At 43.0% G+C, this 19,453-nt stretch overlaps 1 protein-coding gene across 2 annotated transcripts in view; it reads right to left on the reverse strand.

Annotated features, from left to right (window-relative positions):
- The window catches only part of LOC147301507 (uncharacterized), a 95,679-nt gene that overhangs the window by 51,469 nt on the left and 24,757 nt on the right, over positions 1 to 19,453 (reverse strand). For both annotated transcript variants that reach the window (XM_086283703.1, XM_086283702.1), the window contains one exon: positions 7,589 to 7,712. In XM_086283703.1, coding sequence (XP_086139829.1) covers positions 7,589 to 7,712 — 124 coding nt within the window. The remainder of the gene's footprint in view (positions 1 to 7,588; positions 7,713 to 19,453) is intronic.

Genomic DNA, 19,453 nt, shown 5'->3' on the forward strand with positions numbered 1-19,453 from the left:
CTGCGCAGTTTCTCCATTGTTCTTCAAGGACAGAAGATCCTTTGGGGAGACATAAAGGTTCCACTGAACGCCTTCTGCTCTGGAGGGACGTCATTGATCTGATTCCGGTGTCTGGATAGCTGCTCACCAACAACCCTGACATTTATTCTTATATTCCCATAGTTTTAAAACATATCTTAATACTTAGGCTAGGGGATGTCAGATATTTTTGTCATATTTTTTACTGTAAAATATGCAAAGGGAAAAATATTTACATGTCCTACTAATGGCTAATAAGAAGTAACTCTATAAAAACAAATAGCTATCAATTTGCTACTGCTGAACTGTACTCCTACTATATTGTACACATTTTGCATGTGAATTAGCTTATTCATTTCAACATTTTCCCCTTGTTTTTCAATTTTTCCATGGCATATTGAAATTAGTATGACTCCAGCATTTCAGTTATACTCAAGGGTTCACGCCCTGTGAGATTCATTCAGACAGAAATAAAGATAAGGCGGAAGTAAACAAGCAAATAGCTGAGAGTGAGTTTGAACTCAAACCTTTTGTTTGGGAAAGAGCTGTTCAAACAGCATCAAGCTTAGAAACTCAAACCAGCAGCTCCCCATGGAGAGGTTTCAATTGTAAAATACTACTGAAGTCAAATACATCGCTTTTTTGGACGAGGACTTGAAGGAACAATGCGAGTTTCCACTAGTGTGATGTATATTTCTTCATCAGAGAGTGCAGCAAAAGTAATAAAGACATACCAAAAGTAGTAAAATTAACAAACTATCATTGTATGGCACCATCCTACAAACTGAGTGTGCTTGAATCCTGGGCTGTGCAGCAAAGTTGCATCTTTAGAAAACTAAAAAAATAAATAAGCAAAGTTGTCTCACAGCTTCCTTTTGTTTAAAAAAACATCCTGGTCTATCTAAAGACGTATAAAAGTGTCTTGTAAATTTGAACTGTGTATATTTTTCATTTAAAAAAAAAAAAGGTTTAAGCTACAAGACAGCAAGTCCTTTCAGAACATGTGGATCAGCGTTTGTTAAAACTAGTCTCAAATTCATCCGGTAATTCTATACACTTATGGTCAAACACCCCAATTCAACACATTTATGAGTACAATGCCGACATTATTTTTATTTATATTTATATAGCCACCTGTGACGGGTACCTCTCAAAAGACCGTGAGCTGCTGTAGCACAAAACCCACACCTCACTCTCTTGCTGCCAGCAAGATAAGACTGAATAACACTGGCATCGATCGCCGCTGTTACTAATCCTCGCAGCATTAGTTCATCTGCCAATACGTCAATAATTGAGCTGAACTAATGTAGAATATAAACACATTTACAGGGTACACAAAAAAGACATTTCTGTCCTTGGGAAGAACGAATATCATGGAAAAAAAAAAAAGTCTTCAGCAACAATAGTGGAGAGAAGTGAAACCTTTAGAAAGATGGTGAAAAGCTGTCGAAGTATTTCTTCCAGAGACATTTCTTTTGCCAATTAGGCAGTGATTTTTAAGAAGATGGGGGAGAGAAAAGTGTCAAAAAGGACACATTTAATATTTTCTATCACTGATTGGCTGCAATTTTGAAAAATCTGCATCCATTTGATTTTAAAGAGACACTGGGGATTTTCCTGTGCCACGCTAGGAAAGAGCTGAAGGGAAAGGCACATTAAATACAGAAATTTTTATCCATTAACTAGCATGAATATCCCTGAAATTGTTTAAATGCAAATTTTCCGACATAAATGCTCACATTGCATAATCACAGAAAGTTGTTCCCTGGTCCTAAACATAGGCTCCAGTTACATGGACATTCAAATATAGCGATTTGGTTACTCACAGAGAATTGTGAGGCACTGCGATGATACTTTTATCGACTATACACGAAGAACTGTATATTGTCCCATAAGAAAAGCTTTAATTTACATATAAAATGAGCTTGCTAGGATTACGCTAATGTAGGCGTTCAAAGTATTATTATTAATCATTTGTGTCGCAAAGGGTTGTGTCCATCAAAAGCTTGGCTAACACTGAATATAATACATTTCCCTGCAGCAGATGTACAATTCACTGAGGCAGTGTAATCTTGTGGGATGTGATGGTGGTGTTAAATGGACTCTGAGCCAAGCCTAAAAATGTCTTTAAAGAGCACCTACTGAGATGCTGACATGCCAAGATGTTGGCAGGAACTGACCTGGAAAGGCCCAAAACCGCCACAGACACACTGGGAGCTCCTTAAGTACAAAGCTTCTGCATAGAGTAGAAGTGTAGAGTTCCACCTCCATCCATTTTACCAGCATGACCTTTCATTTGCTGCAGAAACCAGCATTTCTTATGTCACTGCAGTCATCAAAAAATATACAAAGCATATTTTTAGGCGGCGAATAAGCACAAAGTGCAAAGTATGTCACGTAAAGGTGATAAACTCCTGAAACTTTTTTTTGTTAATATAATTAATCTCAAATCTTTTTACCTTTAAATATCCTCTCTCAGTTGATACTGAATATACTGTAATTTCTCCCTTTAAAATTCTTACCAGGATCTACGATTAAAAAAACCAAATGAATAAATATGATATTTACTTTTCTTTTATTTGTCACACAAAAATATATTAATTTGATATTAAGTGTGAATTTACAACTCCAAACTGAATTGTGTGTGCTAAGTAGAACGTTTGTATGCTTTTGAGAAACATCCAAGCATAACTTCAGGAAAATGAACCAAGTTAGATGCAGAATCTCAAGCTCAAAGAAAAGCAAACTTCTAATTCTGTTTCAAACTTAAGAAATTTGACTTTGAAATACTTACAAAGATTCAAGTCAGTGAAGTAATGAGCTTGACAAGATGTTCTGAGTGGCATTCTTGTAGTAAAAAGGGCAGAACATCACGGGAATGTGGCACACAGTCAGGCAACCTTCCACAGTAACAACTGCTAAAATTGTTAGATATCGAGCAGACTGTGCGTCAGGATTGTTGCACAACAATCAGAGAAACTGTTGACATTCTTTACTTTTCATTAAGAGCAGTTCTCACAATAAATTTGAAAGTCACCACATTGTTGCCAAGTGTGTGTCACAATTGAAAAGGCACTACATCCAAGACAACCTTCACTGGTGATGAGAGGTGGAGGTAGAGCTACGTGCCAAAACCAAACAAAGGCAAAGTTGAAGGGTCTGTAACTTGAGACTAAAGAAAGCACATCAGCTAGAAATGCAAACAAGCCTCGTTATGCGATGAATGAATATCCAGGTGGATCTCCCATCAGAGGGTGTTAAAAACGCTTACTGCAGTGGGGACAAAATCTTCCAGTGTAGTCAGCCTGTGGTTAGGGACCAGTCCAGCTTGTCATCCAGTAGGACCTCCAGATATTTATGAGTTCACCACCTCAGTGTCCTGGCTATATACGGAGACTGGCAGATAGTCAGAAGATCTAGGCTATCCTATCTTCTTGGTTTTTGCAGTACTGAGATGGAGGCAACTCCTACTGCACCAATTCTGAATGCCTCAACAAGAACACCTTTGCTCTTGTTGCTCGTCTTCTGATCACATAATAGTGAAGCTCAATAAGTCTACACAGGAGTCAGGTATTTTTCCACAAAGCACAGCAGACAACATTCCCGGTAGCATCTCAATATTTCTCAACAGTGCCACCAAATCATCAAGGTTGTCTACTAGTGAGTTGACATTTCCCCATCAGAAGCGACAGCAGAAACAGCTTACACTTCCACCTGCTAGCCTTTAGTTTAGCTTAGCTCCTGCTCTGTAACCTTGGGAGGGCATCTGGTATCTGACTCCAGTTTGCAAAGCCACAAGACTGTCCTTTGTGTGCAGTACTGGGATTTGCCCCCACTTGGTACACTGCATGATCTAATCTTTATATTATTGCCTATCAGTGGCAACCATAGCTTAGACCAGTGTTTCCCAACCTTTTGGAGCCATGCCACATATTTCACATTAGAAAAATCACACGGCATACCACCAGACAAAAATGTCACAAAAAGCATATTGATAATTTTTTTGCTTTCTTCTGACCACTATTCATGCTAGAGCCTTAATCTGAGTCAGATTAAGGCTCTAGCAGATCTGGGTCAATGTGAGACCCATGTCACATTGACTACTTTTTCTTTTCAAATATTTATCTATTCCTATTACGCACTGCATCGCCTCACAGTATGACTATTATGTAATTTCTTCTTCGTCTTCTTCTGTTTTACTGGAAGTTGGCAACCCATTTAATTAGAGCAGGTAGTTGTACTGCCCTCTAGTGGAAATAGAATGTAATTGTTCTGCCCATTACTCACGCCGGGAACCAGATAATCTTCCCCGGCACACCTATGTGCTGCAGCACAGTGGGTGGGAAACACTGGCTTAGGCAGGCCGAGAGAGATTTCACTATTTAACAGACGGCTTTCCATTTAAATCACAAATTATACTTCATATAAGAAATGTATAAACCCTTACTGAAGAGTTGTAATGGCAGTCATTACTACACCCTTCAACACTTTGCGTGTACAGAGTGATACTTGCATCAAATTATATTTCATATAAGAATGTAAAACAAACAAACTTACGGAGCAGTTGTCATGACAATTAGTATGGCTACATCACTCAGAAGTTTGTATGCAGAGAGTGTACAGTTCATCCCACTTTAAAACTGACAAAGTAATTGAAAAAAGTGATAAAAGCAAGGTACACAAGCAAAGAGTTTGTGCAAGTCAGAAATGAGTTTCTTTCTTCTTTTTTTCAAACTGAGATGAGATTACGAACACAAAAGAATAAACTGATTTTGAGAGTTTTATTTTCTCAGAAGTTTGGAAGCTGCAATACATGTTTGATCTCTCCTTTATCTGTCTTGATCTTCTCTTCTTTGTCTTGTTTTTGTCTCCTTTAGTGCCGGTACAAAGTATAGCTGTACAGTATAAATCTTTTCATTGCTTTCCTAGTTTTTCTAGAATAACACTTTAGATATGAATTATCTTTTGAATCCCCTTTGACATGTGTTGTAGAAAGTCTTCATTATTATGCCAGCGGACTTTATAAATTCAAAGTATTCATTTTCTGATACAAGTAGAGTTGTCTTGATATATTGTAATTCATCTCTTGCCTTTCCTACGTGCTATTTCATGTAATAGCAAATAAGCTTAAAGTACTGTGATTAATTCCTTTTCTACCCAATATTTAAATCATCTTCGGTGACTCTTTCTGCTTTTCAAAAACTGTAAGCTACATGGTGTAATATAAGACTCATTTGTGAAGAAATGTTTTTTCTGTAATTTCCCTTGAGGATCATGTTGCATAATGTATACTGCAGGCTGGATAAAAAAGTCTGAAAACCTGTTGTTTATCCAAGGTAATTTCTGTATGAATTTTGCCTGGTGAAGTTCTTATTCACAAAGTTGTGCACAAATGAAGTAAGCTCAAGTGATGGACAGTGTGTGGGATTTTCAGCTATCAAAAGTCAACCACAATAAATCAAAATGTTTTTTCCCTTCGCTAATGAACACAGAAAAATCCACGGGAGGAATTGTATTTAACAACTGGAAGGATTGTAGTGGTCAGAAGTTTACATAAACCCATCATGGCCATGAGTGTAACAGTGATTTGAAGCTTTTAATGACTTCCTTGAACTGTTCTTTTTCCCAGCTGCAGAGTGATTGTACACTTTAATGACTTTAAAAACAAAAATTTGATATTGAAGTTATAATTTATTATCTATTTCCTCTAATCTGGATTACTTCTGGGTTGTACTGATACATAAGGTATCTTTTTTCCTTTATCAGCCAGTATATCCGTGATGTACTGATCAGCCATATCACTCACTGTATTTCTATGGCTGCCCCTCCTTGACCTTCATAATGCCTGCGCTCTTTTCCTGTTAAATGGCTGTTCTTGGTTCCCACCACACCCAAGGGCTTGCATATATTACAGTGTCTTTACATTACAATATAAAGCAAACGAGCTAAACTGGTGCTAGAAAAATTAAACTGAAATGATTAATATCCAACATCTCACATTTATTTTTACACAAATCTTTACACAACAAAGGCACAGAAACATGTACATCATCTATGCTTTCAGTGTTTGCCGCAGTGGTGTGGTAATAAAGAAGCAGTACAGAGAAGTAGTAGAACAAGATAACAGGACTCATAACTACTCTTTTAAAACTCCACCATTGTGCAGGCACAAAAACCCTGAAACAGCTTTCCCATGTAAATTTTTTTTTAACCCAAATTAGAGTTCAACGATTTTTCCATTGTGTGGTCATGCTGTCTTCCATGTTATCAGAGCCACTACTGTTGGTAAGATAGAGAGCGAGACACACTTGGGGACTTCTTCCCCACTTCCCCAAGAGGAGAACCTCATTCAGACTTACGTCCTATGAATTACTGACTTGCAGTTCTGCTAATTTCATTCAGCCCATTTAATTTTTTCCCAGGCACATCGTCTTCCTCACACTGACTGGCAAAACAAAAAGGTGGGAGATGTAGCAGCAACTCTGAAAACGTACATTTCCATCGAGCTTTAAAGTCCAAGCAACAAGCAAAAAAACCCCTAATTTAGTTTTTTTTTTCCTTTTGACAATTTCTTTCACTTATCAAATTCCAGACTAACGGGAAGGCTGAAGCCTATCCAAGCTGTCACAGGGCAAGAGGTGGGGTACATGCTGGACAGGTCACCAGTCTGTCTCAGGCAGAACACAGAGAGAACAATAATTTACACTCATGTTCAAAGACTAGAGAGCTGCAAGCAACAACTTAAAGTCCTGAGTTGAAATTCTCAGCTGTATGCGGAGAGGCTATGATGAAACTATCATGAGACAGATAAAATTTTATATGAATAACCAATATGAATCTAGTAATACTTTTAACACCGATTATAAACATTTATAGGATAATAAGCTGAATATCAGTTCTTGGAAAGTCATGGAAAATCACTGGTGAGGGAAAGCATACCTGTACAAAAAGTATGACCCATAATAACACATTATGGAAACAGGTGAACTTTATGCAGAGTCTGAGATGAGTGTGTCATTTCACCTCATCAAAATTCCAACAAGCTGCAGTATTTACACTAACAAACCAGAACTACTTCACAGGCATCATTCAACTAGAAAACACATCAAACAACTCCAACCTCACATCAAATTCTGTTTGATATTTCATGTCTCACATTTATCATTTATGTTTCCTTTATTTTGTCCATCCCATTCAAATCAATAAAAGCAGGCTGTATAACAGAAACACCTCCCTGCATAATGCAATACAACAGCACAAGCTGCAGCTGCCAAAATGATCTTACTGTTGAAACAACACCTTCTACATCAAATCAGCGCTTTCATGAAGAGAGAATCCATTTTAGATAAGTGAACACCGTCACATAAATATCGAACAGATGGATACTCGGGACATGACACAGCCATCAGATGCCTTTATCATTAGCGACATTCCCAAATATGTTTTTTCCTTTACATGAATTCTCCTTTTTCTAATGATAAAAAGCTATTCCCAGTAAAGCCCTGTGTCATTATTGCAAATGCTTGAAAATTATGCCAAAATGTATCAAAATGAAGAGAATCACTGTTACCGTGACAATGAGGAGGATTCCTTTCAGGAGGGTGAGCACTGAAGTGATTGGCTGAATAACTGTGTGGGCCAGTAAAATAGCAAGAGTCAGGGTCCAGGTGAAGACTGGGATCACATAGATGTGGCTGTGGAGAGAAAAAAAACCCATAACACACATAATTAAACTCTATACTATAAAAATCTGCACAATTTGACTGTTGACTAAACACAAGCGCTCTGCATTGATAGATAATCAAGATGCAAGTCTAGTACTTCATAAGCTTGTGGTTCAATTAACAGTCATCCTCCAAAACAAACACCTGTTTGCTGCTTATTAACAATGAAAACATCTGGAGTTTTAGCAACTACTGTTGACTGAGGGAAAACACCTCCTGGATATTCACTGTCACAGCCAAAGTAACCAAACATACAGTAAGTCAACAATTTTGTAAAACGTCCAAACAAATAATTGAAGTTCATGCATTATTATACTTAAAACTGCTCTTAGCTACTTCACTGAAACAGACATTTTTTCCAGTAGATGCAACTTAATACTACTATTAATCCACCACTGCATACACAGAGCACAAAATACATTTTATAGTAAACTTTATGCAGTGCTTAAAGTTACTACTTAAGCTCTAGATTAAATATTCAATACAAACGCATCATATTTATAATATAAAATAATTATACGCAAAATGACCATATAATGATTGTTTTTTTTAAATATTATTTAAAAAATGTGTTGCAGCACATAAAGCTGCTATAAAGGACAAAGACTTATGCAACAGTGCAAGAATACAACAATAAACCTCTCGTTCTCAAAACAGGATATCAAATACTGCTGTCAGAAGCTGGTTGCCTTTTAGACAAGGACCTTCAGCCTACCTACTATCTATGTAGAGGACAGTACCTTAAGATAAGGTACTAAAGTACCTTCATGAATTTGACCTGATGTAAAGATGACTAGTAATACAATTAATGAGAGCAAATGGTTTAAAAGTGGGGATCTTCCAGGCAACTAGATAGCTAACAGCAAAAACTGCTCTTCATACAATTTAAAGTCCTGCAGTTTGTTTTTCTTTGTTTTCAGTGAATACATTTTACTAAATGTTGGATTAGTTTTATGCAACAAACTTACTTTGCTAGGCTTTAATCAGCCCCTTCACAACAACAACAACCATGTACACCGAAAAGAAACAGCAGTTAACTGTACAATACAGCATTATATTTAAAACTGTATCCTGTACTGTAGACTTAGGTCTGTTTGCATGTTGTGCAGTCACAGTTTTCATTTCAATTCAATTCAGTTTTATTTACCAAGTGCCAAATCTCAACAACAGTGACCCCCAAGGAGCTTTAGGCTGTAAGGTAAAGACCCTACAATAATGGAGAGAAAACCCCAGATATCAGGCACGCCTCGTTGGACAAAAGACACACTGTGGAAGAGAGCCAAAGAATAACAACTAAGGTTTAAATGCAAAGTAGCGTTAAAGAGTGAAAAAAAGGTGAGAGAAGAAATGCTCAGTGCATCATGGGAAGCCCCCAGCAGCCTAAGCCTATTGCAGCATAACTAAGCAACGGTTCAGGGTCACCTGATCAAGCTCTAAATATATGCTTTGTCAAAAAGCAACGTTTTAAGCCAGTGGAAGAAAGGGCAGCAGTGCTTGCCTTATCAAATCTAAGAATAAGCATAAATTAAAACATACCAATGTAAGGCAATCTTTTTCCGACAGAGCTGTCATAAAGCTCAGCCACTCAGACGCCAGCAGCTCAGTTACGACCTGCCCTCCCTATGAAAACACAGCTGGCATTAGCAAGTAAATAACCCTCAGTGATTTAACCTCGCAACAGAAGAGTTTGGTCTTGCTAAGCATGACTAACATGTGTGATGTAGATAAGATGGAGTTTGAAAAAGCTGTTAATAACTCCCTTAAGGCATTAACAAGGAATACTGTGACGATGATGGAGATGAAGGCAGCTCTGACCATGTCCATAAAAATGGTAAGTGGAGCAGGTGCAGGCTCAGCAGTACTTTGAGACTAACATCTATGAGAATGACTGAATGTCATAAGCTTAACTACCTGTTTTGCCAACAGCCCACCTTCATTTTTCATTCATATTTTAATCCCCTCGGTGGATATTGACAGTTAACCATGTCACACTCTGCACAAGCCTTTTAATTCAGCTGATTTTTTTCTAAATGAATATTTAATATACCAAGACGTATGCCTGTATTTCTAAGCTCATGAACAGTTTTTTCTTCATAGATATGTGGTTCTCACAGGACAGCCAATACAAACGAGTGATCTCTAGAATACGACACTGAACATTAAACAGTATTTAAAATGAGCTCAACCTTAAACATATGCAGTAGTAATATACATCCGTTTAGCAGTGCTAGAGAACATTTTTCTGCAGAACAATTATTTTTACTTTCAATATTTTAAGCACAATTTCTTAATAATACAGTTTATGTGTAGTGAGGTGTTTTCAGAGTCTTATTGCACAGAGGGGTAATGCCTCCATGAAGCAAAATGAAATAGCCTATCGGGTTTGGTCAGTATGCTTATTGTAAAAGTAACTGTTGCTACAGAATTTTCAGCTTCAAGTGCAACATGATCAGTTCAGCCTCATTTGTGACAGCAGAGCAACGCAGAGAGGCCTGTGCTACGAAGCAGGATTTTGGCTCATCCAGGTAACTTTAAGGTTAACCCTGGGTTTTCTGTACTACAAAGGTAGTTCACGACTTATCAGGGTAAATCGCCATGGCACATGCTGTAGCCCTAACCTGCTCCTGAGTAGGTTAAGTTCAAGATTACAGATCAGCACGTGTGAACCCCCCCTCCCACTCAGCAATCAATTCTCCAGAAAATAGCATCAATATTCCTGGAGGATCCCTCGGAGGATTAGGGAGAGTAGGAGGATGTAAAGTTTTTCAGTTGTGTCTGAAACCTTTGTGCTTCCCTGATGAGCGTCATTAATACATATAGATTCTTAGACACAACTTTATTATTTGATTTTTTTTTTCCAGTTGTGGCTTAAGCTGATTGGATAAATGCTGTATGTGGAGGTTTCATGAGTCGCACAGATGACATAGTAAGAGAAAAGTTTTGGGGGGGATTGTTTTTTGTTCTTTTTCTTTGTTTCTTAAATTCCCACTTAAGTGTTTGTCCAATCAGTCAATCGGAATACTGTAGCTGTAATCTGACTATGACGTTCTGCAGCATTTTTATTTTTGGAATATAAAATAAAAAAATGATATACGTTTTTGTATGACTAGGGGAAAAAATGTAGAAACCTAAAATGACTTAACACTCTTTATTACAATCTTCTATATAATAAAGATATATGCAGTAAAAAGGTTGTTGTATTTGTCCATCAGTTTCCACAGAGGCTTCCCTAATGTGGTTTTAAAGTATCAACTGGAGCAAATGGATATTTTAAATAAAATATTAACAGTAAGATAAAAAATATATTTAAAATTAGTTCATTTTGCCAACTGTATGAATTATGAGGAACAAGACTATTAAGATTTAAGTTCAACAGACATAAGGATGAGCTTTTGCTCCTCTTAATTAAACGCTTGCAATTTAAACTGTATTTATTGATTAAACATAGCTCAAAGCCTGTAATGATTCCAACTAGATAGAAAATTAATATTTTCTTTATCTAAAGTGCTAAAATATAATCTGGCCATTGGTTTGAGAGTGAGGTGCTGATGCGCAATTCCTGTAGAGCTCAGTGAGATTCACTCTCTGGGATTCGTGTCCGCTATCCTACAGCAGTATTGACGAGAGTTTTTACACAGAGATCTGCAGTAACCTATTGATTGGGGAGAGGGAATATGGTAGTTTATCCAAAGGAGGTCTCCTAAGGTGTTTTCACTCCAGTAACCCTGTCTCCCCACAACACATCGCAGAATCCCCCCCGGCACCGAGCGGCCCGATAATGAAGCCCCCAGGTGTGCCGACGAAGCAGTCCAACCATCCTGTAGAGTGTGAATAATATTATTTGGGTTAAGTATTTACTGGGGCATGACAAAATAAATTAGCTCCGTTAACTGATAAGGGTAATTATAGGCTTGGGAAAGGAAAGGAGAGGGAGGCGCGAGGTCGAGACAACGATTACTTGAAGAGCTGGTTGGAGTTGCTGCAACGATTTTTGCTGCTTCAAGTTTAGTTTAAACAAAGTTGCTTTATTTAATACTTCACATTATCTGACAGTTCTAACAAGTAGTACACTAAGTTGAATTACTAACAATCATTTTTTTAATAAGGCTAACCTCTGACTGTCACGGTCCCCGTGTCTCTCTGGTTGGCCCACGCTGGCTACAGGTTTTGTTGTTGTTAGTTTTAGTTTTTTGTCTCTCCTCCTCCTCTCTGCCTGGGTGGAGCTCATTACGGGCTCTCACTCTTGGCCCACGCACCCCTGTGGATGGTGTCCACCTGCGGCTGATCTGGCTGATTTCCCCAGCTGCTATTTAAGGCAGTGGCACAGAGCAGCTCACCGCTGGAACGTCGAACCACCTGAGTTCGTGCTCGCGGCATATTCAAAGAAGAATCGCTTACACGTGTTTTATGTTGTGGAACTAACCTTTGACCTTCTGTCTGTAGATTCTGGACCGAATCACCGGACCTGTCCAAGTGGGGCAGTGTGTGGAGTGTTGGTGCGAGTGCGGCTGAAGAGGAGTGCGTGTGTGCGGAGGAGCGGTGGCGGTGACTGAGTGGAAGAGGAAGCGTGTGTGTGGATTCCCCCCCCCCCCCCCCCCCTTCTCTCCCTGGAGCCCTGGACCCCCTCCCAACTCACTGTACATATATTTTGCACTAAGGTGATCCCTATTGTAAATAAATCCCCTTTTGTTTCCTTGAAAGAACTGTCTGCGCGTGGGTCCGTTCAGTAGCCATGACAGAACGTTACAGCCAGAATATGGACCCAGCAGACCTTGACCCAGTCCAGCGAGCCCTTGCGTCACAGGAGACGGTGCTGGTCCGCCACGAGGCGATGTTCTCACACCTGCTTGGCCAGATTGCGTCCCTCACCCAGGCAGTGGCTCGGCTTACACCGCTGGAAGGAACGCCCTCGGCGGCTCACCCCGCCCCGCAAGGCGCCGAAGCCCAAGCTGTGGAGCCGGCAGCAGCTGAAGTAACAGCCCCCTCTGCTCTGGAGCCAGGCACCGCAGGACTCCGTCTACCTGCCCCTGAGCCCTTCTCTGGTGAGCTGTCAAAGTGTGCAGGATTTTTGACGCAGTGCTCTTTGGTTTTCCGCCAACAGAGACGTTTGTTTGAAGATGATGGAGCAAGAATCGCATTCTTTGTACAGCTGTTACGTGACCGCGCGCTGCTGTGGGCACAGGCAGCGCTTAAAGCCAATCCAGACATAACCTATGCTGTTTTTCTCTCGAAATTTAAAAATGTTTTTGAGAAGGGATCCGGCGCCGAAGCAGCAGCTCATCGGTTGCTGAACCTGAAGCAGGGGAAGCGGAGTATGGCAGACTACTCCATTGACTTCCAGATTCTGGCTGAGGAGACCGGCTGGGGTGAGGATGCATTATGTTGTACCCTGCTAAATAACCTTTGTGAGGAGTTAAAAGATGAATTAGCCATGCGGGAATTGCCCTCCTCGCTAGATGCTTTAATGAGTTTGTGTGTGAAAGTAGACGGCCGCCTGCGTGCACGACGGAGTTCCCGGCTCCACCCCTTTCATGAGCCTTCGGGGCGGCCCAAGACGGTGCCCGGAGGAGCCCAGGCAGAGCTCCGTGAGCGAAGGGAGGAGTTGGACCAGGAGGAACCCATGCAGTTGGGGCACTCCCGGGTTAGCGCCACTGAGCGCCATCGCCGTTTGGTTTCGGGTGAGTGCTTGTTTTGTGGCAAGACAGGCCATTTCATGGCAACCTGCCCGTTGCGATCAAAAGGGCGCGCCCGCCAGTAAAGGCAGGAATACTGGTGGGCGGGCTCTCTCAAGATTCTCCTCCACGTCTTCTGCTGCCAGCCAAGATAACTAAGCAAACCATGACACACTCTCTCTCCGCTTTAATAGACTCTGGCGCCGAACAAAACTTCATTGACTCACACCTCGCCAAACGCTTAAACTTGGTCTCCGACCCGTTGCCACACCCCCTTCGTGTTTCTGCTTTGTCGGGGCAGCGCCTACCAGACATCACTCATGTTACGGAGCCGGTTACCCTCACGTTATCTGGCAATCATTCTGAGACAATCAGCCTTTTTGTGTTTCAGGCTCCACACGCCCCCCTGGTTTTGGGCCACCCCTGGTTGCAGCAACACAATCCGCGCATAAATTGGAAGAGGGGGTGCGTGTCTGGGTGGGGGGAGGAGTGTCATATGAACTGTCTTAGATCAGCCCCTCCCCTCGCCTCTACTGTCGAACCGCCCCCGGCTTTGGAACCACCGGACCTCTCCTCTGTGCCGCCAGTTTATCACGACTTGGCCGAGGTGTTTTGCAAAGACAGGGCGAGGTCGTTACCCCCCCACCGGCCGTACGACTGCGCCATTGAATTGCTTCCTGGGGCTCCGTTACCTACGAGCCGCTTGTACAGCATCTCGCGGCCTGAGCGGGAAGCAATGGAGACTTACATCTCAGAATCCTTGGCTGCTGGCATAATACGCCCTTCCTCGTCCCCGGTAGGGGCTGGTTTTTTCTTTGTTGAGAAGAAGGACAAATCGCTACGTCCTTGCATTGATTACCGGGGGCTGAACAAAATTACAGTCAGGAATAAATATCCTCTCCCGCTTCTCTCATCTGCATTCGAACTCCTTCACGGGGCCACCATGTTCAGCAAACTTGACCTCCGAAATGCATATCACCTGGTCAGACTCCGAGACGGCGATGAGTGGAAAACCGCTTTTAACACACACCTCGGTCATTTCGAGTACCTGGTGATGCCTTTCGGGCTAACCAACGCCCCAGCCATCTTCCAAGCGTTGGTTAACGACGTGCTCCGTGATTTCCTAGATCGGTTCGTTTTCGTCTATCTGGACGACATCCTGATTTTCTCTAAGACTGAAACCGAACATGTAACCCATGTAAAACAGGTCCTGCAGCGGCTGCTGGAGAACAGACTCTTTGTAAAGGGGGAGAAATGTGAATTCCACGTTCAAACAGTGGCGTTCCTGGGTTACATAATTGACCAGGGTAACCTCAAACCAGATCCGGCCAAGATCAAAGCTGTTGTGGAATGGCCGGAACCAACTGATCGCCGTCAGCTTCAGCAGTTCCTCGGCTTTGCCAACTTTTATCGCCGGTTCATTAGGGACTTCAGTAAAATCGCTCTGCCTTTGACCCGCTTAACCTCTCCTAAGTTCTCTTTTCAGTGGGATCAGGCGGCCCAAAAGGCCTTCACACAGCTCAAGGACCGATTCACCACCGCACCCATCCTGGCTCAGCCTGACTTGCGACTCCAATTCATTGTGGAGGTGGATGCCTCCGACTCGGGGGTCGGCGCGGTGCTCTCACAACAGCAAGAGGGTAAGCTACGGCCCTGTGCCTTCTTCTCTCGCCGCCTCTCCCCAGCCGAACGCAACTATGACGTGGGAGACCGGGAGCTCTTGGCTATAAAACTGGCCTTGGAGGAATGGAGGCACTGGTTGGAGGGCACGGCTCAGCCATTCATTGTATGGACGGACCACAAAAACCTGGCTTACCTGCAAACAGCAAAACGTCTCAACGCTCGACAGGCCAGGTGGGCTCTTTTTTTCACCCGTTTCAACTTTTCAATCTCTTACAGACCGGGCTCGCGGAATGTGAAGCCGGATGCCCTATCACGGCAGTTCTCGGTGCCTGAGGAGAGGCAGGACCCTGAGCCCATCCTGCCAGCGACTTGTGCCGTTGTTACAATAACATGGGAAATCAAGTCGGCCATTCATGAGGCTCAGCGGGCTGAACCAGATCCAGGAGGAGGACCAGCGGGGCGGCTCTTTGTTCCATCGGCCACTCGGTCTCAGGTACTGCATTGGGCTCACACTGCCCGCTTCACATGTCACCCAGGAGTACACAGAATGATCACCTTCCTTCAGCGCTACTTCTGGTGGCCCACATTATCACGAGACGTTCAGGAGTACGTCTCTGCCTGTTCAACCTGCGCCTGCAACAAGCTGGGACATCAACCTCCGGCCGGCTTGCTGCTACCTTTACCCACACCGTCTCGGCCGTGGTCCCATATCGCGGTGGATTTTGTTACCGGCCTCCCACAGTCAGCAGGTAACACCACTATAATGACTATTGTTGACCGCTTTTCAAAGGCTGCGCATTTTGTTGCACTCCCCAAGCTCCCGACGGCCCTGGAGACGGCTCGGCATCTCACGCATCATGTGTTCCGCCTCCATGGCATCCCGGAGGACGTGGTCTCGGATCGTGGGCCGCAATTCACCTCTCGTGTGTGGAAGGAGTTCTGCTCGGCGCTAGGAGCCAAGGTCAGTCTCTCCTCTGGTTACCACCCACAGAGCAACGGACAAACTGAGCGCACTAACCAGGAGCTGGAGACCGCTCTGCGCTGCATAGTTGCTTCCAACCAAACCATCTGGAGCGACCAACTGCCCTGGGTGGAATATGCCCACAACAGCCTGACGTCTTCAGCTACAGGGCAATCTCCGTTTGAGGCCTCCCTGGGGTATCAGCCTCCTCTGTTCCCTGCTCTGGAAGGTGAGCACTTTGTCCCTTCGGTCCAGTTTCACCTTCGTAGGTGTCGCCGGGTTTGGAGGGCCACCCGTGCGGCCTTGCTGCGCACGAAAGAACGCTACAAACGTCTGGCTGACCGGCGCCGCACTCACGCTCCTGAGTACACCATCGGTCAAAAGGTTTGGTTGTCCACACGCTTCGTTCCTGTTCATGCCGAATCGAAGAAGCTCACCTCAACCTTCATCGGGCCTTTTGAAATTGCTGCTTTGATAAACCCTGTTTCTGTTCGCCTTAAGTTGCCGCGCAACATGAAGATACACAATGTCTTCCATGTGTCTCAGATTAAGCCGTGTCTCTCCAGTCCATTGTGCCCTCCTTCCAGGCCCCCTCCGCCCGCTCGGGTCATTGGTGGCCTCCCTGCCTACACGATCTCCTGCATCATGGACTCTCGCCGTCGCGGGAGGGGTCTTCACTATCTGGTGGACTGGGAGGGTTATGGCCTTGAGGAACGTTGCTGGGTTCCCCGCTCCGCTGTGTTGGATCCCGGGATGGTTGCCGACTTTCATCGCCTTCATCCGGATAAGCCTGGTGGGTCGCCGGGAGGCTCCCGTTAAGGGGGGGGTACTGTCACGGTCCCCGTGTCTCTCTGGTTGGCCCACGCTGGCTACAGGTTTTGTTGTTGTTAGTTTTAGTTTTTTGTCTCTCCTCCTCCTCTCTGCCTGGGTGGAGCTCATTACGGGCTCTCACTCTTGGCCCACGCACCCCTGTGGATGGTGTCCACCTGCGGCTGATCTGGCTGATTTCCCCAGCTGCTATTTAAGGCAGTGGCACAGAGCAGCTCACTGCTGGAACGTCGAACCACCTGAGTTCGTGCTCGCGGCATATTCAAAGAAGAATCGCTTACACGTGTTTTATGTTGTGGAACTAACCTTTGACCTTCTGTCTGTAGATTCTGGACCGAATCACCGGACCTGTCCAAGTGGGGCAGTGTGTGGAGTGTTGGAGCGAGTGCGGCTGAAGAGGAGTGCGTGTGTGCGGAGGAGCGGTGGCGGTGACTGAGTGGAAGAGGAAGCGTGTGTGTGGATTCCCCCCCCCCCCCCCCCTTCTCTCCCTGGAGCCCTGGACCCCCTCCCAACTCACTGTACATATATTTTGCACTAAGGTGATCCCTATTGTAAATAAATCCCCTTTTGTTTCCTTGAAAGAACTGTCTGCGCGTGGGTCCGTTCAGTAGCCATGACACTGACGCGGCCAAAGTGGATTTTAAACTCCTCCAGCGCTACCCCACCTAATGGCACATCTTACCGTGTGTTTGGGGGGGGGGGGGATTGTAAACAGTTTAAAAAGCTGTTTACAGTCTGCTTTACTCCAGTGACCGTGAGGACTTCACTGAAGTGGCATGTGCAGTGAGCCTCTAACTCAGACTAAAATGTCTGTAGACTGCAGCAAGGCAGCAAAGAATACAGGGTATGTAAACACAACTCTGGGGTTATGGTGTTGCATTCCTGTTTGTTTCAGCAGGTCCACTGAAAACAAAGACTTAAGAAAAGATGGTCTAAAGCAATCTTAATAACATTACAATAATTTACAATGTGTTTCCTAAGTGGGTGTGGTTGAAAGCAGAGGTGTGGACTCGAGTCACATGACTTGGACTCGAGTCAGACTCGAGTCATTAATTTTATGACTTTAGACTTGACTTGAAAAAATGTTCTAAGACTTGTGACTTGACTTGGACTTTTACACCAATGACTTGGGACTTGAATTGGACTTGAACCGGTTTACTTGAAAAGACTTGATATTTTACCCCAAATATAAAATTTAACACGCATATTATATAGAGATTGAAAATGTGACGTCATTCACGGGTAGAACCGCAAAGGATTCTGGGAACTCGTGGCAAGCGGTACTAGCGCACGCAGGCTTTCAATTAAAATCAGTTATACAGCGATAAAAAGAAACACAAAAATGTCAAGAAGCTGTTGTATTATTAACTGCAATAGCCGGTCGCATGAGAGCCACGGGAAGCCGACGGGTAAAGAGATCGGTTGTTATCGGATTACGTCGTTGAAGAGAAATTGTTCGAGCCATGTTTCCGAAGTAACAAAGACGCGACGGGTGGCCTGGATTGCAGCCATTCAAAGATCAAATATAACGTCCCAGAACACTCCAGCTCACAGGTTAGTCTGCTCCAAGCATTTACACGAAGGTCAGTGTTTTTAGTAGTTAATACGTCATTTTCATAACATAATTGGTGATATAGGTTACAAGCAAGTCTGGCGCTGAACAGAAATTGTGGCGCTATGCTCCTTTATTTATTGTGCATAAATAGTGAATTGTCCTGACACAATATTGCGTTTCGCTTATGTTATTATGGTACATTGACAAAAACATATACGTTTATTCACAGGATAAAACAGTTTTTTGTATCACTAATTGCCCAGTACGATTACAGCATACAGTATTATTGTCACTGCTACATTTCTGTGATGAACCAGAAATTATTTCCACTACTAATTAATTACCATTGAGCTCAAAGGTTATATTAATAAACGGTTAAGGAATGTGTATTTATGACGACGATTTGTGAGACTTTTAAACTTATGATACGTACGATGGTCTTTCGTTCTACACGGTGCATTTCAAGGTCCTGCACCCATCCGTCGGTAAACTGTACCTGGGCTTGTTGCAGTGACCGGAAGTTACTAAACTTCATGAGTGTATGCACTCACTCCAAGAACCGTATGATTATTAATATGCATATAAATAAAGAAGCTATTTTGTGCAAAGATGTCAACTGTAAGAATGCTGTGCATAAACATTTACTCTGCTCCATGTATGATGATATAGTGACTGCTCTGTATAAAAGTGGCACACTGCTTGATAAACAATATAAGCATAAGAAACCTAACATCAGACCTGGCTGGAAAGAACATGTATCCATGTACCATGATGAAGCTTGCATAGCTTATAAATGTTGGGCCATGGCTGGAAGACCTAAACAAGGCCCAGAATTTGAACAGAAAAAATGTGCGAATGCCAGATATAAGTACGCTGTTCGCTTTATAACTAAAAATGAGCAAATGCTAAGAGCAGATTCTTTGGCCAGGAAAATGCTGTGTAATAATACGGCAGATTTTTGGAAAGAGGTGAAAGCTCTTAATAACTGTAAACCATCTCTACCATCAACTGTTGAAGGTGTTTCTGGGGCAGATAACATTGCAGCATTATGGAGACAGCATTACAGTGCGTT

The sequence above is a fragment of the Aulonocara sp. 'chitande type north' Nkhata Bay genome, linkage group LG23 (assembly GCF_057382095.1).
Source record: "Aulonocara sp. 'chitande type north' Nkhata Bay isolate Kocher_YH1m ecotype deep benthic linkage group LG23, A_spYH_male_GT1.1, whole genome shotgun sequence".
Taxonomy (NCBI): Eukaryota; Metazoa; Chordata; class Actinopteri; order Cichliformes; family Cichlidae; genus Aulonocara; species Aulonocara sp. 'chitande type north' Nkhata Bay.